The following is a 24008-nucleotide window of genomic DNA, read 5'->3' on the forward strand; positions in this document are numbered from 1 at the left end:
TTATTGTCCTAAGTCATACATTTACTGCTGAGCCACCAGAGGGCAACACTTCAATTACTATTTAAAAAAAAAAAAGTACTATGGAACACCTACTATTACAACTGATACAGTGTACAATTTTCAGTTGAAACACATGAAGAATTTTTAAAAATAATAAAATAAAAATAAACAAATGCAATATACAACTACTTTTATAGTTTCATAAGCAAAAGAATCAAATTTACTACAGAAATAGAAAAACAAGTTGGCCTATTATTTCTTAATATAATCATCAGTAGGCAAAAAAGAAAAACTTTTACAACTGTACACAGAAAACACAGACAGATACCTCTACACTTCCAGTTCTATCATACACCTTTGGCAAAACACAATATAATCCAATGCCTGAACAACAAAACTGAAAACATCTACAATAAAACACCCACCACAGCAGAATTCCAAAACATTATAAACTACTTTAAACAAAAAAGCTATATCTCTAATTCTATCACTAATTCCCTAAAAAAAAAGACCATGGCAGAAAGAAAAGAACAACATTACTACTGCTGTTAATCTCTCCATGTGCAAAACTTAAGTAAAAAACTCATAACATAAAGTCTAGAGGTTCAACAAAGTTCTGCTGAAAATCTTACAAAGCAGTGAGATATATCCTGTTAAAACCTAAATAAAACCTTCTAACAAGAAACACAAAAAAAGTATAATCTTTGAAGTTCCATGTTCTTGTAACAAAAACTACACTGGAGAAACAGGAAGATAATTAGGACAAGGATAAAAAAATCATAAAAACAGCACAAGACTAATGAAAACATAGAATTCAACTATTGTGGAACATACTATATTAATTGTACACAAAAAAGACTGGAACAAAACTTTGAATCATGAAGTGGGATGACAAGTTTTGGAAATTAAGAAAAATAATGAAATATTTCTACATCAACACAATAAAAACTTCATTAAACAGAGAATTCAGCCTAGAAATTAGTAACTTATGGCAACCATGGTTGAATCCACATTAAGTAGTTCCACCAATCAGGACCAGAACAAAATAACTAATCAAAACATGCCCACCTCAATCCACCTGCACAAACTGACAGGAAGACAAAAGGCTGAAGACTTTCAAAATGTCATCCCCTAAACTTGAGTTGCATAAGTAGATTGTATAGTCACCAAAATATTTCTACAAGTGTTTCTCTGATAAGCAGTTTATGCCAGTCAACTAAATATGGATACTCTACATAAATTATTTATAAAATAATACTTTCATGCACTTTTATCCTGCAATATTTCCTATGTAATAAATCTGCATATAAAAAAATATGATTTAATAACCACTGTACAGAACCTATATGAATAAAGTGTGTTGCTTATCTCTTGAAGATATTCACTTTTTTTGTTTACTAGCCATGGATCTTATTGGTGTTACTTCTTAGAGATCTTGATTTTATATCCTTCATATTTCTTTAAATTAAATTATAAAATTGTTGAATTATTTTTATTAAATATATTATCATTGAACACAGATGAATAACAGTTCATTACACAACTTATTAAGCAACAAAAATATGTTCAATTGATAAATAGTACCTGTAAACATTCCATTAACCTTCCTACAGGGTTTGGTTGTCTGTAAAGCTCTTTAAAACAGAGAAAGTATGATATTTAGTACCTGTAGACAGCTGAGTATCTCACAAAGAAAATTCAAGTGACCAACCATAGAAGTTTCATCAAACGTAAGCCTATAATACTTGAAAATGTTCAAATAACTTGCAAAGATAATTTCAGTAACCAGCCAAGAATATTCTATCAAATGTTTGTAGATTGTTACAAAGAATGTTCTACCATATATATAACATCTGTAAAGTTTCAGTATCCAAACAGATGTAATATAACTTCAGAGACAGTAACTTATAAACAACGTTCTGAGAGATATACAATACCTGTAAGTGGTCCAGTAACCGACCAGGGGTAGCTATCAGAATGTTGACACCTTTGCTAAGTTTCTGAGCCTCTGACTGCCTGTTAGTGCCTCCCATCACTAAGCCGTATGTGTGATAATGATGTTTAAGTAGTTCCTTCAATACACCAAAACTCTGCATGGACAATTCTCTTGTAGGTGATATAACAATTACCCCTGTTCCATTACGAGGCATGAATTTTAGCTTATAGATCAATTCAATGGCAGGTATTAAAAATGCTAAAGTTTTACCACTACCTGTCTTAGCAGCACCTACAAGGTCTCTAAGAGGGGAAAAAAGCTACACTTCAATCATGACACATTCTACAGTGTGGTTAATCAATATTCATAACATTTATTGTGAATACAATTAACTTTTAACATTATAAACATTATTGGAATCATAAATAATTTATCAAATTGCAAATCAAATTTTGTAAAAAAAATTCTAAAAATAACACTGTTTACTGTACCATCTAACACCACAACTAACCTTTTCTAAAAAAACATTTCTATTTTAATTGTTTTTAAGTAATGTTGAATATGTAGCCCCAGTCATAAATTATTATTTTGTGTAAGCCTATCCAACAAAATTATGACCATATATAAGTGGTCATTACATGAAAATTTTAATTTAAGCATTCTGATAATATTAAAATGAATAAAACTTTACCCAAGCATTATAACATTAAGTTTCATAAGGGTAGATTCAACTGATTAGGTATTACTTCAGAATAGTTTCTAATAATTAAAATATTATATCAGTTTGATATTTAGTGTACATAAAATATTTTATATCTCGAGATACACAAATATTTTTGTAATCAGTAAAAACTATTATTAACTTTATAAATATTATGAGAAAATATTAGCTGTTACAATAGCATCCAAGTTTGTAAAATAAATAAAACACATGGTGGGAAACGTATATAATTTATATTAACCCTTGTCAATAATTAACATATTTAGTTGCAAACTTTCAAACAAACCAATACAAATATAAGAAATGTTCTAAGGTAAAATTATGACATAAAACAAATTACCTTCCTTCTAAAAGATGAGGAATGGCTTTTGCCTGAATCTCTGTCATATTTGTAAAGCCCATATCAGCTATGCCTTTTAGTGTGAGTTCAGACACTTTATTCTCAAGGGAAGCAAAAGATGTATCAGTAAGAATTCCCATACTTGTGCCTGGCACTAAAGAAACAATCAAGATTCATGAAATTAATAATCTAATAAGATGTATGTTACAATCACACTGTAGAAGTTCATATACTTACAAATATTTAAAATAATAATAATGCAAGTTTCAATAGCTTTGTATAAAATACCAAAATAATATGAGGGTAAAAAATGTTTGTTTGTAAAAGAATAAAATAAATGCTGCAACACTAGCTGACCACTAAGTTATTACTGTTAGTCTTCTTGTTACTGGTGGAACATAAAAGGCAAACAAATCTTCTATGGTCTACTTAGATATAACCTACAACCCAGAGCAACGATCACACACAAGAATCACAAAATGGTATCTATGGTTCTGTAATCTCAGTCCGAGACAGAGAATGATGCAAGTTTGTGAACAAGAATATTAATTAACTTCAAATAATTTGCATTAAATTATTACAAAAAATACACATGAATATAATTGAATAACAATATGTTCTATTTCTACCCATATAATGGTAAATTGTATCAGTTTTCAACCACTAATGTACTAATACAAAATGGGCCTCATAACATTGTACTTCATGATTGTCGAGCCCTTTTCAGAATCTATCGTATTTCAGGATTTTAGCAAAACATAGTAGTTCTAACTCAATTTTAAAAAGAGTTTTAACAATAAATATTTTGAAATGTATACTCTGTCATTATGCAACATTTATACATGTAGTTTTTTACAAAGAAATATGAAGACAATAAAATCCATTGTTTTTAGGATGAGACCATTTGGCCTTTGTTTTCTCTCATTTTCAAGGCACCAAGGCCAACAGCTAGAGTACCATGACAAGACAAAAAGTACTGGAGGAAACTAAGGCCACATTACACATTAATATTAACAGAATAGAAATGCGTTTCTTAATTAGTTTAGTTAATATGACATTAATTGTTTTTTCACTGGGGTCTTGGAAAGATGGTTTATCCTTCTAGATTATGTTTATCAGGTAGGTCTAGTGTCAACCTTAACCAATGAGATTTATGAAGTAACATCATCAGCATTAAGATTATATAAAAAAGAGGTATCATGTTTATCTAAACTGTCCTGTGACCTTAATAAAAGTTTTAGTGTTTGCCCCCTCCTGATCACAAATGATATTTGGTCTGAAAACTGTATAAAACTTTTAGGCACCTCTGTCTATTTATTACTTTGTCTAACTTTGATAATGATCAAATCTCTGGAAACAGAAGAAGTTTAAAGGCCAAATTTCTACCAAGAAACTTCAACCCCAATATGTCCAACTGCTTGATAGAAATCGATTTCACAGTTTCCAAACAGCAGACTCTGTAAATCTGGACAGGCAGACAGGTTAAAAGACACACTGATATGACATAAGGTCAGCATTCTATTTCCAAACAACTCTATTACTAGTAATTTGTTACAGTTTCTAATGCAGGCTAGTGCTGCTAAACAGTAAACTATGCCTACACTACATGTTCATAATCTATATATCATGCATAATCACCCATTGCATTACACAACTTGGTACTTGCAATCCAGTAATGTTAATCCCAGCTTGCGTATGTAGTAGGCATAAGCCTTTGGTGATTTTGCATATAAAATGTATATAGCTGAATTGATATATGCTATTTCCTTTCATTTTCTGAACAAGAGGGAATTCTCTTTTAGGCAGGATTAAATTAATATCCAAGTTTTTTTTTTACATTTTTAGCAGGTTTGTTTTTGTGAAATGATGGTGCTATTATCTAAAAGTATGTGCTCGGAAAAAAACTGAACCATTCTATGAGTCACTATGCTGCAACTAAAAATCAGGATGTGATCTACGTGTTTATCAAAGAAACAAAAAGTTCTAATTTCTTGAAGTAAAACATTTCACGTCATTCTTACTCTTAACTCATTCCTTTTTTGGGCATGGTTAGTGGAAGGGGTACTTGAAGTCATGCATTTCACTCCGACCAGTGTGTATGTGTATGCTGACTTTGTTCGTAACACACTGCTATTGCAGTGAACCTTTGCATAAGTTCTGTGGGTTTGTTATTTCAGCATCTTTTTTAATTTCTTGCTTCTACTAAGAGTCTATGGGCATGATATGACTCAACAAACTGCATTAATGTTTTACTGCTGATAAAAGCAAAAACTTCATTTCCCCTACTAGATGAATTTTATGTTATATATTACCTGTAACAAGGTAGTTTCTGTAAGTTGTAAGTCCAGTGTTTGTGATCCCCAATGGGTTTTCCCTTTACTGTGGTACACATTACAAATGTAGATCACGAGGGCAGGATGGCCAAAGGGATACCAGAATGTTGAGATCGTAACTGTAAATTTTAGTGAATTTGTGAGGGTACCAGAGCCATTTTGAAAAATATGGTGTCAATTACCACTGTGGAAATCTTGATTTTCCTATCCTGAAAATGAAAGAAATTTTCAACTTTTTGTTCCTTACAGCTTGGAGGAGTTTAACTTGTAAACAGTGTATTTATAAATTCTTAATATTTTCTTGTCCATTCCAAAGAGTAGATTTACATCTTCTAAAAAGTTATAATCACTGGAAAGTATAATTATTCGTGTCTTGTTCTTACTTGATTTTCTTTTCTGTCAACAGTTTTATCACTACGGCCTTTCACTGCTACCTTTTCATAATGTTAAAGGATGTAGTCTAAACAATTACCAATGAAGCTCAGCTTTAAAAATAAGAGTCAATGGCTAAAAAATAATGAGCAGAAGATGTTCTAATCTATCTATGTAAATATAGAATAAATAAAGTGGTTTGAACAGTTATCTGTGGTTCCTTAAAATACTGACACAGAACACTAATGGAAAGTTCACAATACCGATGAACTTATTAATGAAAATCTAACAAGCATCGAAGGGTGATTAAATAACACATATTAACATTAGCTGCCTTTATGAATCTTTATTTCCAGCTGAATAATGTATGATGTCACACTGAGCCTGCACCTCTCGGAAACTACTCAGAATGCAGTTAACTCTTACGTTAATAAAAACAACCTTTTAATCCCTGCTGAAATGGAAAAGTTAAAGTTCACTTGTCGCTTGGCAATAACAACAAATACATGTAAATGAGTACAATGCTAAACTAATGCTAATTCGTAAAAACAGTATGCCAAACATAACCATAAAACAAGTGATAGGATTAGCAAGATAAATCTTTATTCATATAAAGGGTAAAACTACCTCTCCCACCCTGTATCACAAATGCATCTAAAATGTTTTGAAGTAAACTATAAAAAGGTTTCTACCTTAATGAAACCCATGTAGTGTATATGGATTAAAGTTTTGACAGAAACTTACAAAGGTTTTCTTCTCTTGAGTCACCCTCCTCACTGATAGTTTTATCACGACATTCAATGTCGCTTGAATCCTTTCCTGAGAAAGATAACACAACCTTTCTAACAAGCAATCAAATAAATACCAAGTTTGTTGAAATATATTTCCAAGGGCTCATTATTAAATATGTAACACATTTTTTGACTTTATTCTGACTTGTCTAGAACTTGACTTTATTCTGACTTGTCTAGAACTTGACTTTATTCTGACTTGTCTAGACCATCTCTTGTTACTAGCTATATAGTTGAGAGTTCATAGGATTATAAAAGAGACAAATTATGAAGAAAGTTAAAATAAAATATCCTAAATAAGTTAAATAAATTGTAGCTTCTGAAAATTTATTCAGAAATAAAATATTTTAAAGCCAAGATAATATATTTATGCAGTAAAAACACATTCCTGGCAAATACATTACAGAACTATATAATTTTAAGATATTTTTACTAGTGTCTTACATATACTTACTCTTTTTAGAAAAATAAAAACTCAAGTACATGTTTTTTGTTTTTATTTCTAATAAACTTCAGTTCTAGATTTATTATGCAATATTACATAAAGATAAAATTAAAAGAAAATTAATTACATGATAAAACACAAGCTGTTTAAAAGTATTAAACATGTATGGATGTGATCAATATTTTCATGTTGAAAGGCAAACAAGAAAGAAAGGTAATTACCATTTTCGGGATCTTCTTCGTTACAACCATCATTTTCAACTTCAACATATGAAGAATTTCCATTATCTTTCTTCTGTTTTTTCTTTCTTTTCTCTGTTTTAAAAACAATAACCAAATTGCAAAATACAAAACTGCATAAACAAAAATAAATTATGCAGCTAAAACAATATCAAATAGTAAGCTAATGAAAAAAATTTGTCAAATTTTCTTAACTCTAGAAGTAAATCTTCCCTTCTCTCAATATATTTGATAATAAAGGTCCTCTGAGACTTTAACAATAATAATGACATACTTAAGAGTGGCAAAGGTTTACACCATATAATAAAGAAACACAGACATTATAAGCTTGAGTTCCTATATAACTAACAGACAATGCAGTACTGAATGTAAATTGTAGTTACTTTTAACAGCATTTTTTCCTACAGTTAGGTATTGCCATGGGTAAAAGTACTCTTGCATTTTGCTGGTATCTATGTTAAACATCAAAAGCTAAGATGATCAACAACTACGGCTAAAGGCTAATACTTCAGGATCTAAAAGCCATAGGAAGGCCCAACTGGTGTCAAAACAAGCATAAATGTGAATTAGAGAATTTTATTATGGAGACAATGTTCTTCAGTAACTTACACAATCATTTATTGTTTTTGTTTGTTTCTTTGTTTTGAATTTCATGCAAAGCTACACAAAGGCTATCTGCACTAGACATCCATAATTAAGAAGTGTCAGACTAGAGGGAAGACAGTTAGTCATCATCACCCATTGCCAACTCTTGGGCTACTCTTTTACTTATGAATAGTGAGATTGGCTGTTACAGTATAATGCTTTCACAACTGAAAGGGTGAGCATGTTTGGTGTGACAAGGATTTGAACCTGCAACTGTCAGATTATGAGTCAAGTGCCCTAACCATCTGGTCATGTAAAAAGTCAATTGTAGCAGCTACATTTTGTCATGTTCTCTTTTGGACATGACCCAAATGTTTTTGTATGCCTTTTATTAGGAACTCTATTTAGGGCAAATTTTCAATCAGTGTTCTTTATGTTGGGAAAAAAATACTTTTATGATATTTCGAGTACAACTAACACCGTACTGATTAAGATAAATTCATTATCTGGACAGTATATTTATTTGTTATGCCTAACACATCAAGTTCTTGTGAATTTTATGGACCTAAAGAATGAAGACATCATAATTTAACAATGAAAGACTGCATCTGTACATGTGAAAACTGTGTTTTTTGTGAGCATCATCTCATTCACCTCTTTTTTTTTTATGTTTACACATCCTTTACATTGCTTGATGTTATTCACACATATTTGCAAACAAACATAAAATTCATACTTTTACTTCATTTTTTACAACACAAGATAAAACTAGACCGATTTTTTTGTGGCATCATTTCCATCTGTGCCAACTGCAAAAAGTTAAGATTCCAAGTATTGCCAGCTTTATATGTGTAAAATGGCTGGTATGGGTAGAGAAAGCTCTACGTAGAGGAACGAACAACGTTTCGACCTTCTTCGGTCACCATCAGGTTCACAAAGAAAGAAAGAGGTGACTGATCAGTAGCTGACCACATGCTTGAAGGCAGTTGTGTAATTGAGTGTAGGAATGTAGAGGGCATGCTTAGATGTTAGTCAGCTATTAGTCAGTTACCTCTTTCTTTCTTTGTGAACCTCACGATGACCAAAGAAGGTTGAAACGTTGTTCGCTCCTCTACATAAGAGCTTTCTCTATCCATACTAGCCATTTTTACACATATATTTTTCTCTACAAGTGAGTTTTCTAGTCATCACGGATTGCCAGCTTTTCACATATTTTTCCAACAGTTGCAGCAAAACATCCTCCTTCAAAGATAAAATTATCAGCATGGTCTGTTAAAAGGTCAAAGAGACATGAAAGAGTCAGATCTGAAAAAGGAAGCTGCAAAACTTCTGAGCCAGGTATACTTACTCTTCACCCATGTGTGGAATGTGTAAGACATCAGGGTGGAAAATGATAGGGGCAAATTCAAGTGGAAAATAATATGATAGGAAGATGATTCTAATGAGGGAAAGATTTTGTAACTCAATCCCACTATGAGAAAGGTGGATAAACAAAAATGCTAGGGAAGAGCTGACTGCATTTGGCAAGTGAACTATATCCAAAACGTCCTTCTGAGGTATCCACATCTGCACAAGGATAGGATGAGGACCATACCATCTTCACCTCAAACAGGGAAATTGAGAACCATTTTAATTCCTGAATATGACACAAAAATTAGCTCTAAACTACTGATCCAGGAATTGACATCAGGAATTGAAAGTATGTCTATTGCATGCAATCAACTTCCCAAACTGTAAAATATGCTGAGACTTTTCAAATAACAATAACATTCTTGCAAGAAGAGACTCCTGAGAATAGCCAATGATAAAACCTGAACAATCCCACATACTATCACTGTGGCCCACAACAAAGATGGGGAAATTGAAGGAAATAACAATCTAAATCCTGCGTGAGGACCTATGTCAATTGGTTCACTCTAAATCCAACACCAGGCCATGGGGTACCTACATCCATATGGTAGTAGGATAAGGGCTCCTATTTGAAGGTGTGAATTGTATTTTCAAAAGCTCAACTCTGTAGTTGTGTAAATGATATAAAGAGATCCAATCAACCAGACAGGTGATGGCTCAACTGTTCTGAAAACCATGCTTCATATATATTAGCAGAACACCACCACCATACTCTTGACTGAATGGTTATAGTCATTTATTTGTGGAATTCATTCAGGATGTTGCCTCCATGATCAACCACTTCAACAGCTTGGAATTGGAAAGTGGTAAGGACAACTATATTCCACTAAAAGAAAGAAGGATGAATATATAATAGTCCAGAAGAATGTCACCACTTGAGATAATGCAATGGATGATCACAAAACCCTATTCTGAAAAGCAGACCATACAGATGTATTTAATTAATGCATGGCAGGTATGGGCAGCTATCCCCTTCTGCTTTACCCATGCAGTCCATGGGTGGTACAGTCTGGAATGGGAATGATTATTAAGCAAAAACATTGGAAGGTTATTCATCTTCAAGCAATTTCACCAGTAAGGATTGCAAAGCCATGGAAGAGAGTGAAATTCAACATGGCTGCATGGTACATATTTCAATTCAAGGATATCTGATCAGGCAACACTTACCATGAAAAGGAATCCAGATATTGAATAATAAAGCAAGGGCCCCTTAAAGGAAAGAAATAAGGAACAGAAACTTACCAAGTTAGAGTCACAATGAAGTATAAAAAATGGTCACAGGTGGTAGACATGAGATGGCATATTAGGTGTTGTCCATATGTCCGAACATAGGAGCTCCCCAATGACTGTTGAAGACAAGATACCAGGGAAAAGGAAAGGATGTAGAATCTGATGAGAAGAGATGTGGAACAAAATCCAGTAGGACAATGATAAACAAGAGTAAGCCAGTTGGATCCAAAACTGAACACAACTGGTTAAGGCAGAAATAGAAAGATCTTGACTCTAGAAAAATTGCCTAGAAATAAAGAAGCAAGAGTGGGTACCATGACAAGATGCCATACAGACAGTAGAACAACAAAGGAGTCAAGTTGAATCAGGACAAGGGTTAAGATGGGAAATGAGAGAAAGGGAATTAGACAAAAGGAAGAGTTATCTCCCATACCCACTAATGTATTAAATAAAAAGGAAAAATCCAGATAAAGAAAAAGAGAGAAAGTGAGAAAAAATTACAAGAAACATCATGGAAAATAAATATGACCTCCAATCCACAAAGGCATAGATGAAAAGGAATTACATTTGAAAGAAAGGAGAAAATGGAGCATAAGGAAGTGATGCAAACAAAGATAAAGTAAGGGAATAAAATATCATATGAATATCCCAGATTGGAAATTATGGTGAGGAAAAACTATGTGGTTTCAGGAAAAAATGAAAGTATGGAACAAGGCTGCCTGATAACTCAAGATTGAGGAGACTGAAAGCCCATGGTTGAAAAACCAGGGAAAACCTCTGCCACTGAAGACAGAGGGATTTGATCTGCAGAAAATCCTTGACATGTAGATTAACTGCAGAATACTTTCCATTTACACAACTAAACTCCCACTGAAGAAAGTATATGGAATAAGCTATAGAAAAGGTATCTGTAGGTATAAACCTAATCTCCTCACCAAGGACTGAATGAAAACAAAGTTTGGAGACTAAAGATGTGGATACCCTGATGAAATACCATTGAATGAAGTGGACAAAGAAGGGCAGGAGACAAATATAAAGACAGTGTAGATAAAAGATGAAGTTGGAGAAGTTGAAGAAACCATGGATGAACTGGCTGTTAAAGAGCATTTAGAAGTGGCTAACAAAAAATGGTAGAGACGAGGGAAATCATCCATGGAAGTAAGAGGATGAGGAGATGAACATACAGGAACCTGTTGGGCCAATGTTGAAGGCATCAACAGCCCTAGCTAAAGATGAGGTACTGAATACTGAGGTAGTGGAAAGTTAAAAAAATGTAGTTATGGGATTTATGTGAGGAGAAACCCATGGAAGACAAAGCCACCAGAAAACAAGAGACCACTCTGATAGATGGAATGTGTCAGGATGAGAAAAATAAGTTGTGATCTAAATGAGAGTACCCGAAACATGACACACAAGTATATGAATACTGTGCAATGAGGGCCAAAAGAACAGATCTAATACACTGAATGAAAGGAAGTGCAAACAGGTACCACCCACAAGAGTAACACCACCAAAAAGTGACAAAAGAAGACAAGGAACATACCATAAAACCCTATCAATAATGGAAGGGAAAACAAGCAACAGTGTCCCACTCCATACTAATCCAAAAGTAAAGAAGCCATGTGAAGAGAGAACGAACTAAAGATGGCAAAAAACTCCAACATGGAGGAAAAAAAGAAGAAGTATTCCTGAACACACCTGAAATGTAAACAGAACACCTAATAAAAGGGAAATGTGAAATATTATAGGTATGAGTGACAATACGGGAAAAAATGACAGAAGAAATCTGTCTGAATTTAAACTAAGGTAAAATTGAAAGCCCTTAGAGGGTAAGGCTTGTAAGTACCCAAAAGCAAAAAAGACAAAAGGAACAGCACAGAAGACATGGAGATAATAATATCTGACAAAATTATCTGAAAATATGTAAAAGAGGTCTAGCAATATGACAATCAAAGTATGGAAGACATTCTATGAGAAGGTCAGGGAGAAATAACAATTTGTTACCAAGAAAATCCAGTAAGAAGGAATGTAACATTTAGAATGTTGGAAAATTGAGTTCAGTTGTTAGATGGGGAAGATGAGTACTTGTGGAAGCAGATGTGACAGACCCCATCTCTCAAGGCTCAACACGTTAATTTAAATTATTGGTATGAAGAATAAATTATAAGCAAAACAAAATTAACAGTTAGAAGTATAAAGTAGAAATTAAACAAAAGTAACTGTAAAAGAATATAAAGAAAAACAAAATGAACTAATTAACATAGCAAAAAATGGGAAGAAAATGGCATAAGAAATGCATCTCTTTGTGATGTTGACTTGAAAAGAAAAACCTGGAACCATATTAACTATAAAGCTGTCCATAAAGCTATAGAAAATAATTAACCATTTTCAGATGGGGTTAAATGGCATGCCATCATGTTTGGTGACAAGCATTCAAACTTTTATTGAACTCGATTTTATGTATTTATATCATTAAGTTTGTTATCAAACTACAGATTAAAAATTCATATTTTTATAATACACATTATTTAATTTCTTAATTTAAAAGTAAATATTAAAGAAAACACCTAAACATTTTTTTGCATTATGTGGTATGTGAATCCAGCATTGGTTCAAATTAGACGTTTTTGATGTCAAAATACAAAGTTTATAATTTTCTATGAATTAGGAACTCAAATTACCAATAATGTTAAGTTAGAAAATAAAATAAAAACATTTTACATTTTCTCTTTGCTGAGCTATTTCCATATTTAATGAATCAAACACTCATCTCTTTCCATTTTTGGAAATGGTCTCTTATATATACACTTATTCACATATATGATGTAAATAACCAATTGAATGCTCACAACGTTCCTCTAGTGGCTTTCTCAGCCATTTTAAAATATAATATCATCCTCTCTTTCTTTGAGACAAAAACTTCATCTTGGCAAGTTGAGTCTTTGACCTGTTTGAAACTTCATATTTTTTAAAGACCCAAATACAGCTTAGTTATAAAGTTTCTGATAAATTATAACAGATTTCTAAGGTACAGATATAGTAATTTACTATTTTTTGACTATGCAATTGTATAAATAAAATTATTTCATTTCACATCCTCCATATGCAAAACTTCTTTACGTTTAGCAAGTTTTGACAAACAGCAACTGAGTACAAAAGTTTTAACTTAAATCGTTTGCTTTACTTCTTTATTTACTGTTCTATGTTTTAAGAAAAATAAATTTAAGAATTTGTTTATAAGTACTTATAATCTATGTACGTATATAATATATAATAGCTGAAATGTGACTGTATATTACAAAATACTAGTCCACTAAAACACAGCCAAGACAGGTTACCTTGTAAGAACTAAGGGTCAGTTTTATATCATTGGATTAGATAACTTGGGTGTACATGCACTGAATCACTGTAACTATTGTTGTGTTAGCCAGACACAACTAAAAGGTTAGTGCAATAAAAGAAATAAATATATAATGTTATACAATTTAAGTTATTTAGTCTAAATATTCATATTTTTGTGTTATAATCTGTAGTATTCTAGAACAAAAAAACAACAATACAATTTGTATTTATTTCCTTTTTTTATGGTGGTTACAAGATTGGACTAATTGTCATTACCTGTACAGAGGTTCATTAGTGAAAATAACAGATAAATTTTGTTTCTTAAGAAATGTTTGATAACTCTGGATATTATAAGGAGTTCACATGAGAAAATTGAAAATTTTCTGTTGCATAACAGTACTTTTAATCTTAAAATGAAAATTACCTTGCATATTGGACAGGCAACATGCAAAAATGAAAAGGCATGAGAAAAACATTACATCACAAACCTTAAGACTTAATATGAAATACGATATTTTGTGTATGAAAACACTGTAATGTTCACTGATAATCTGCCAAATTTCTTACGCATACACTTACTAATTCAAAAGTTATAGCAAGTAAACTATAATATATACAAAATGCTTACAATGACCAAGCCCATACTGGAAAATGTAATGGTAACAAGGAAGAATTATAAACTAAATGAAACAAATGGCAATAAATATAAAGTAGAGATGAAATTAAAGTAACTGTGAAAGGATAATCTATGAAGAAAATCCAAACAAATTAGTCAACATATTAAAATGGAAAGAAAATGGTACATGAAATAGTTCAAATATGATGAAGTAGTGAAAAAAAAATAGAACTGAAGTTCACATTAACTTGTCAGTAAAATGATAAGTAATACAGTAATGAAGTTTAATCAAACAAGATAGTGAACAGAATTAACCAGGAAACAAACTAGAACTACAGTTAAACTGTAAAAAAAAAACAAAAAACGAATTAAGCCTAATCAAAGCATAAAGAACAAAGGAAAATGTAAGAACAAATAGAAAAATGAAACAGAACACTAAATAGGCACAATATTGAAAAAGGTCTGTATGAGCCCCAGTTCAAGGGTTCCACCCAAACCAAGCAAAGAAAATTATTAACAAAATTAAATTGACAGGAAGATATAAAGGTAACAAAGTAACACAGTTAAACTAATAAAGAACATACCACGTTAAGCCTAATTGAATGGTATATAAGAAAAACAATGAAAACTATTCACAAATCACAACATAACTTAGTATTAACTAATCTAAATAAGGATATGTTATGGAAATCAAATAATTACAGACAATAATATTAACAATAAAATAATAAAATGTCTTATCTCTCCAAAGTTGGCAGATTGCATGGCAAATGGTGGATCACAAAGCACAAGGCATAATCTGAGAAAGTCCAGATAGTAGATGATCAAACTCCTTACAAAAGAAGATGGAAACTGTTCATGGAGGAATGTGAACAAAAGACATTATAAACAAGTGAAAGTAACATATAACCTCAGCATTGGGAATGAAGACTACATAATGAAAATGAAGATGCAAACACTTGAAATCTGGTGGTGGTAAAAGGCGATAAAGATTTCCACCTGCAAAAACATGGTTTGCAGGCAAGAACCAGAGAAAGAGGACATCCCTTTCATAGTCCATTTTTCTCAAGGACAAACACTGACGAAAACCCACATTGGTTTGCCGGCACCTGTGGCCAGTGAGGCAGCGCCAGTTAAGACATGACTCCCAAAGTGATAACATTAGCTTTTCTTTTGAAAGCAACTGAAATAAGCTAGGATAAATGAATGCAAATTTACTTCATAAAATCTGGAAGTTACAATAAATGAAGACCACTCCACAAGTATACTAACCACGAACGTGAAACAGTAAAGAATGACAAAAAGAAACAGTCCGAGTGCAAGCACTGCCAAACCAGAAGTGACAGTTTGGTAGTTGTGCACAGAGGGAGACATCAGTTTATTATGCTCCTATTGGTGTAAAGGTGGCACATGATGATTTACATGACAGAGCAGAAGGCTTGTGGCATGTGTAAATAAAATGTTTGCATGGAGGGGGCAGCAATGAACAGGAATAGCTAATCTTGTGAGAAAAAGGAAGTACCACAATGGAAAATACAATGAATTTCAGGATGCCCTATGTCAGCATGCCCAGTGAAGATTCTAACAGGCTGAATTTGAAAAAACATCAACCAGACACAGTAGATGGTATTTTCTCCAAAAGAATTAGCTGGAACCAAGCTGAACAAATTCCTAGGTGTCAATATGGATTGCAATTCCTCAGGTTTTTATAGCATATAGGGAGATAATCAAATATTCCTACAAGGGACATTGTAGAAACAAAGTAATTGTGGATCATACACTTCTTTGAAAGCACATACGTAATGTTCAGCAGAAAGACAGAGAACATTGCAGACACAAAGGTAACAAATAATATTAGAAACATTGTGGATGTCTGAGATCAAGAACTCTATAGAATAAACCTTTATTAGCATTTTTTTCATAAATCCAGATTGTATGTTGAAATGTATTGTTTGTTTGTTTATTAAATAAGTTTGGTTTATTCAATGTTTTTTGATATCTTTATGCCTGAAACAGTGGTTCTTAACCTTGTTAAGTTTCGTACTTGCATTCACTGAAACCTTCATAATTGGAAAAATAAAATATGATTTTTTCAAATTCAAAACATAAGTAAATATTTTATTAGTGCACAAAATGAACCTTGCATCAGTTACACACAATATCACTGTGTTCAAAGAACAAAACCAACAAAACATGAATTTCACACAAAAACATAACTCAATGAATACTTACTGCAAATCAATGTGACTTTTGCTGTTGCCTTTCAGAGACAAGTTCAGAAATACGCAGCTTCACCTTAACAAGTGCCACTCTCATATCATTTTTGCAACAAAGTCTGTTCCTTTTCTTCTTTTTTTTATGTCTGCCATCCTCAAAAAGGATTGCTCGCAAAGGTATGTTGTAACAAATGGTATGAGTATCTGAAGAGCTTTCTTAGCAATAAGAGGGTATGCTACGATTTGGTGACACCAAAATGTTAAGAGCGTTGTTGTTCTGAAAAGTTGCTGTTGAACCTGGCTCTGCTGAAGTTCAATGATTTTGTTGAGGTATTCATCATTTACATCTGCTGTCGCAACACTAAACGTGAGCGGCTGTCTCACCCATACTGGACATGACTCTCTGGTGGGGAAGTATCCGTCGAGAGACTTTGCAAGCTCATCTAAGTGCATGACAATTACTTGCTTCACTTCCCCAGGTACAGAAATGTCTCCGATTTCAGACACATCTTCGATCCTACTTACACAATCGTCCAGCAGGGAAAAGTTTGTGATGTTATCATTCTCTGTTTGTCGTTTCCATAATGGTAGCTTTTTTGAAAAGCCTTCAGGTTATCTTCTGCTTCGATGATGTTGACTCCACTGCCCTGCATTTGTTGATTGAGAGCATTGAAGATATTGGCCATGTACGCCAAAATGAGAATCAACTCAGATTTTTCGAAGCAATCTGCATGACAATGTTGGTGCTCTCACAAAAATAGGGCTAATTCCACACACATGGCAAAAACACGATTCAGTACCTTTCCCCGGGATAACCACTGAACGTTAGAATGGTACAGAAGTACCTCAAATTTAGAGCCCATTACATTACACAGATCTGAAGATGCGGTGCTTCAGGGCACTATTTTGCACAAAGTTCACACATTCCACAACAATTTTTAATACTTCTGCCAGTTTTGAAGGCAAGGTTTTTGTTGCCAATGCATGTCTGTGCAGGACACAGTGCATTACAATGATGTGTGGTGCATCAGCTTTCACCAGCGCACCAAAACCAGAGTTTCGTCCCAGCATGACTGGAGCTCTGTCTGAACAAACTGCAGAAACCATATCCCACAAAGATCGTTGACTCTGAAGAAGTCATCCACAAGTTTCTTCATGTCGGCTGCCTTAGTTGTTGTTGTAAGAGGCTTACAAAATAAAAAATCTTTTATCTCGTCATTTTTCACATAGCGCATGAATACAACAAGCTGGCTTAGAATGGAAATGTCGGTGGTCTTGTCGAGTTGAAGACTGAATTTTGCTGGGCTTGAAATCAGGTCTGCAACTACTTGAGCCAAAATGTCATCGCTCATGTCATCTATTCTGCTGCTGATGGTGTCATTTGAAAGAGGAATTTGGGATAACTTATTTTCAGCAGCTTTTCCCAGCATGATATTCACCATCTTCAACGTAGCTGGTTTTACGAGTGCTTCACCAATGGTGTGTGGTTTGCCCTGCTTTGCGATCAAGTACACAACTTCGTACGATGTTGTGAGGATCGGTTTGTCGATGAGTACAAAGCAGAGAACAGACGAAGTAGTCTTTTCATCGAACCTGGCTCTCTTTACCTTCAATTCAGCAAGTGTTGTGTTCTTGTATTTCCCATCTCCATGCAGCTTTAGGGAGTGATCTCTTAGTTTTGCCAGTGCTAGACTAGAATTGCTCAACTTGGCATTGCAAATCATGCATTGAGGATGCTGACTCCCATCATGTTCCATTATACACGTGAATCCATACTGTACGTATTCGCCCAACCACTTTCTGTTTTTGCTCGACAAAGTTAGTATGAAGGGACTGAAAGTTTAGGAAAAAACAACACAAATGACGCACGATTACTACAGTCACAAGTCGACTGCTAATCGCACAAAGTTCCCTGCAGCACAGATTAGCCAAATGATGTGACGTGATCAGCTGCAGCCAATGATGACCAAGTAGAGCATGACATCATGAATCATATGAGTGGGGTGAACGGAACAGAGACAGACACAGTGTGTGTGTCTTGACCTCTGCCGAACCCCTGGGGTTCGATTGAACCCAGGTAAAGAACCATTGGCCTAAAAAGAAGGAATATACCTGGACTGGCCAATTTTGTTTGTATGTTTGTTTTGAATTTTCAAGCAAAGCTATGTGAAGGCTACCTGAGCTAGCCATCCCCAATTTACCAGTGTAAAACTAGAGGGAAAGCACTATTCATTACCATCCACTAGGCTACTCTTTTACCAATAAATATTGGGATTGATCATCACATCATAACACTCTCACAGGTGAAAGAGCAGTCGCCCTAATCACTTGGCTATGCCAGACCGTCACCAAAAGTAAACTTGAAAATATAATAATCCATGCTGCAGAGATCTAATACATGCTTTGATTGGACACACTCTCTACTGTGGCTTGCAGTTTTGCTTATTCATGGCTACAGTTAGCAAACTAAAGAAATACAGTTAGACCTCTTGTAATGGTGATGTGCATATATTATTTTATGGGTTTTTAAAGTCTCTCCTAAGTTAATTTACATGTGTGAATAATTTTCGGTATTTCTTCCAATTTGTTAGTTCACATCATACAGCGGACCAACAGTTTTATCTTCCTTTCATCAAAGGTAAAATCAAAAATATAACCTGTAATGTAGAGCTTTAACATATTTTTTGGTTGGTTGCACTCTGTACCATGGGTTTCAGTTTCAACTAGCCAACGCTCAACATCGTTTAAATACCTTGTTTGTTTTTCAAATTTCATGAAAAGTTACACAAGGGTTATCTGCACTAACCATTCCTAATTTAGCAGTGTAAAACTAGAGTGAAGGCAGCTTGTCATCACCACCTACTGCCAACTCTTGAGCTACTCTTTTACCAACAAATAGTGAGATTGACCGTCACATTATAATATCCCCACGGCTGAAAGGGTGAGCATATTTGGTGCAACGGGCATTAGAACCTGGCACCTTCAAATTACAAATCAAGTGCCTTAACCACCTGGCCATGCAGGGCTGTGGTTTAAATGTACTTAATATAGAGAAAATAGGTGTACTGAGTGATGGTTATCCAAAACAGATATGAATGCATAGCTTTACTTCTCCAAGAAAGATTAACTGGCCTTTACTTTTATCATTCACAATAAACATAAAAAATTTTCCTTACCATCAATAACTGATATGAATGTGTAATTTACTTATTTAGAATAGACAAGAACATGATATTCCTTAAGTAAAAATTAAATTTAAAAAAAGCATGATAAAACTCCCACATGCTTGAATGTAATCAATATTTTCATAAACAAATAAATGGCAATTACCACTTTCAGAGCCCTCTTCTTTATAACCATCATCTTCAAGTTTGAGGTTTGAATCATTTCTATTGTCCTCTTTATGTTTTTTCTCTAGTTTTGCAATTTTCTTTCTTTTCTCTGTTGGAAAACAATGATACATTATTAACTTATAAAAAAAAAGAGAACTACATAAGCATAAAACTATCAATTAGTAAACTAATGCAAGTAATCTGTCAGATTTTCTTAAACCTGAAAACTTAGGAGTTGTTCTAGAAATCTTTCTTTTTCTAAATATATTTATTGTTTCAACTGTTCCTCTGAGATTTTAATAATTAAAATGACATACTCAAGAGAGACGAAGTTCCCAACACACACAGTAAAAGAGGCAAGTTAGGCTTGAGATCTAAGTAACAAACAGATAATGCAGTAGTAAATGTAAACTGTAGACTTATTTCTCGCAACATATTTTTTTGATACAGTTAGGTAAAACAGTTAAACTTCACAGCCAAATATTAAATGATGTTCACACAGTTTACTGAATTTAAAACTGTAGATTAAAATAATCATATCACTATCGAAAAAAACAAGTAAAAGAAACTTGGGTTTTATTTCTTCTTTTGTACATACTGGATAGACAGAATATTACCTCATTACATCTCATTCCACATGCCCTTAGGCATGCTATGAGTGCACCTTCTGTCTACCTGGGTATAAACAAAAAATTCATTTATTTTGGGATAAATTCAACACTTATACTAATGTTACTTAAGACTATATGCAATATATTTATTACCATTTAAAAATCTTTATTATGTAAATAAATGATATGAATAACAAATTAAGTCATCATACAAAAATGATGTGAGAAGCTTATAATGGATTTAACTCAAAAAAATCTATCTGAATGGGATCAGGTTTTGCAAATGTGTTTTTATGTACTGAGAAGTCTGGAACAATAAACATTTGATTTTGATATTTGGACAAAGAATATTAAAATTTCCTTACTTAAAAATGTTTTGTTTAGAAAAATTAGTCACCTTTCCTCTCAATAACAGGCAGGCAGTAGTTAGCTTGATCCAGCTTCCACTGGGCCACACGGATCTGATAATATTGACCACAGCCAGTCTCTCTCAAAATTATAGGAAAATTATTACTGCCTTATGGATTGTTGTGAACTCTCCATAAAATGTGGAAGAACAGTAAAGGGGAGCAAACTGAGAGATCAATAACAGTAAAGGACTGACTAGGTGCAAGAAAATAAGTATAAGAACCAGTATTGGAAAGAAAAGGATTGTGATCAGAGAGCATACGCTCTATGGAGTGACCCTTCCCATCAATATCAGTACATTTCCACAGGGGATTATGTCCATTAAAGTCCCCCAGGATTAAAAAGGGAGATGGCAACTGTTCAATGAGAGAATCAAGGTCTGATTGATCATATGTCTCTCCAGGTGACAGGTAGAGAGAACAAACAGTGATGGTATGACCCAAGAAAACATGGATGGCTACTGCCTCCAAGGGTGTGTCGAGTGGCAAAGACAGGGTGGGCACGTGTTGATCAACCAACAGTGCCACCCCTCCATGTACTCGACCATCACACAACCTGTCATTTCTGTACAAAGAAAACTGATGAAAGTGACTGTATTGGTAGGTTTCAGAAATGTTTCCTGCAAGGAAACATACAGGATGGTAGGAAACAATCAGTGCTTTGATGTCATCCAAATTAAATGTAAACCTCGACAGTTCCATTGTATCAAGGTGGCCATTTTTATTTATGTGGAGGTGAATTGGGTGGAGAGAGCCCTTCTGTTTTCGACCACTTCTTTTTTCTTTATTTGAGGGAGATCTGCGAGCCTCCATGGATACTGCTCTGGGTTGATTGGGCAAATCTTTGTCGTTCGAAGAGGATTACAGCAACTGAGGACATGAAAGAATGATCATTTTGCATCTTGGAGTGGGAGAAAAAGATGTACCTGAGGAAATGCCCATACCCAGAACCAAAGGAAGTGGATCTTGGGGTTTGCTAAAGTGAATGTTACAGACAGAGATGGGTGTTGACATTGATTCATCAACTTTTTTAACAATGGAGGTCAAAAGACTTTTCATATAGTTTGAAATTAGTCTTTTGGAGGCATAGAAAGATCCGTCTGCATTCCTACCATAGTAGTGCTCATTACAGTGGCAAGGACTCACGACAGGATGTCTTCAAATGACTGAACCGCTGACACTGGAAACATCCAAGAGGGTTTGAAATGTATGGCCATACCTTGTAATTGAGATAAACTGCCTTGATGGTGGCAGGCAGATGCAGTGATGTAAGTGTTAAAATGAGGACACTGGTCGGCATCATAATTCCATCTTTGAGAGTGGAGATACGCCTCACTGCAGAAACTCCTTAGGTGGAAAAACAAGCAAAAATCTGACTCAGGAATGTTCTTCAAACCCCTCTCAATAATAACTCCTCATCACAAATTCAAAGTAGTGTGACGCATAACCTTAATGGGTATATTCTCAATCGCCTTTGAATGTAAGAAGAATTCACTGTGTTGAGATGTAGATGTTTCCACCAATATGTCACCAAAATTAAAGCTTCTTTACTGACTTTGGAGAGCCAGCAAGTTCCTCTAGTCCCTTCTAAATAAAAAAAGAAGACATTTGCCCTAAAGGTTTATCTGAAAGAGAATGTAGTATAAGAAAATGAAGTACAACAGTTGTTACAGATGTTAAAGATTGCTGCTCAAAATCTTCAATACATGGTCCATAGGACTGTTTTTTCACTATTTTATTTAAGTTTTTATTTGGAGGATCCATAATAAAAAAAGAATGTTTCGGCACCCACTGATCCCACCCACCACGGAGTCCTATGAGGGGATATACTACAATGCCAAACAAGGATACTGCAGTAATCCCAGGGTTTTGTGAGAAATATACCCAAACACCAGCATCAGATATAACATCCACAACACTGCTGAGAACGTCCAACACTGGTACTTGGTTGACTCTAGCCCAAGTGGACCAGCCAATTGACCCTAGGAGGGCCACCCCATGGCTGCCTGTCTACAGGAATTCAAGGCCAAAGTGGTGTGTTAGGGTCAGACCCCTTAACCACCAGGATCCTCTCCTCCCTTTCATGGGTCAACATGCACGGCAAACATGTGGGTGGATGTTTAGGTCCCAGAGGAGATAAACTGAAAGAACAAAACCTTCCCTGGAAGGTCCCCTCACCTACACAGTGACAGAAGAGAAAAGAGCATTGGAATCTAATCAATCCATATGTGTCAAAGAAAGAACAGAAGAGACCCTGAGATGCAAATTCAAAAACATGACCAATTAAATGGGATACTGAGTCAGTGTGAAATGTGATCTCTGCAATTTGACCAATGAACCCAAAAATGCTGCTTCATTAAAGAGGAGATGAGTATGGCTGTAGAACAGTTGCTGGGAGGAGCCAAAAGAAATCAGTCATCCACATAATGGTAAAATTACAGTCAAGCTATGCATGTGCTGAGCAAATGTTCTGACTACCTGACAAAAATTTATGAAGCTAGGCTAAAGGAAGAGTGTGGAATTGAAAAACATAACCCTGGTGAAAAAACCAAAGGTAACATCTGGATGCAGGGGAAATGGAAATGTGAAAACAAGCATTTGGGATGTTTACTTTGGTCATCTAAAGACCTAAAGCAAAAGCCCATCTCATGTTGAGAATAGTTTCCATGGTAAAATGAGTTAGGTTGATTAACTAAAGTCCAAAAAACTTATGCCAATCCCATTTTCTTGGGAACTATGAAGAGATGGGAATAAAATTCAGGAAAAGGATGAAAAACCCATTTGATAGTGCCTTTCATCAACAAGTCTAAGAAAACTTTGGACAGACACTGGAAATAAATTAGATCCCTTGAAGGAGGGAATGCAATAGGAATGGAAGACAAAGGACGAATAGGAAAAACAAAGAGATAAGCCCTCTGACAGTACTTAAAGTACCTAAGCTGTAAACCATGCCAACTGTGCTTCTACTACACCTAAGCCTCAAGAATAATCACTGTTGATACTGACAGTGATTGCAGCCTACGAGTAGTATGGATAGGAGAAGAAACATGGGAAGCATGAGAGAGGGAACCAGAAAAAAAAG

At 34.3% G+C, this 24008-nt stretch overlaps 1 protein-coding gene across 1 annotated transcript in view; it reads right to left on the minus strand.

Moving 5' to 3' along the window:
* Window positions 1-24008, minus strand: part of pit (probable ATP-dependent RNA helicase pitchoune) — a 78764-nt gene that overhangs the window by 47293 nt on the left and 7463 nt on the right. Inside the window, exons 3-7 of the mRNA XM_076501630.1 lie at window positions 19907-20017; window positions 7160-7252; window positions 6447-6521; window positions 2998-3151; window positions 1938-2238 (exon numbers count right to left, since the gene is read on the minus strand). Coding sequence (XP_076357745.1) covers window positions 1938-2238; window positions 2998-3151; window positions 6447-6521; window positions 7160-7252; window positions 19907-20017 — 734 coding nt within the window. The remainder of the gene's footprint in view (window positions 1-1937; window positions 2239-2997; window positions 3152-6446; window positions 6522-7159; window positions 7253-19906; window positions 20018-24008) is intronic.

Source organism: Tachypleus tridentatus, chromosome 5, assembly GCF_004210375.1.
Source record: "Tachypleus tridentatus isolate NWPU-2018 chromosome 5, ASM421037v1, whole genome shotgun sequence".
In the NCBI taxonomy this organism is placed as follows: domain Eukaryota; kingdom Metazoa; phylum Arthropoda; class Merostomata; order Xiphosura; family Limulidae; genus Tachypleus; species Tachypleus tridentatus.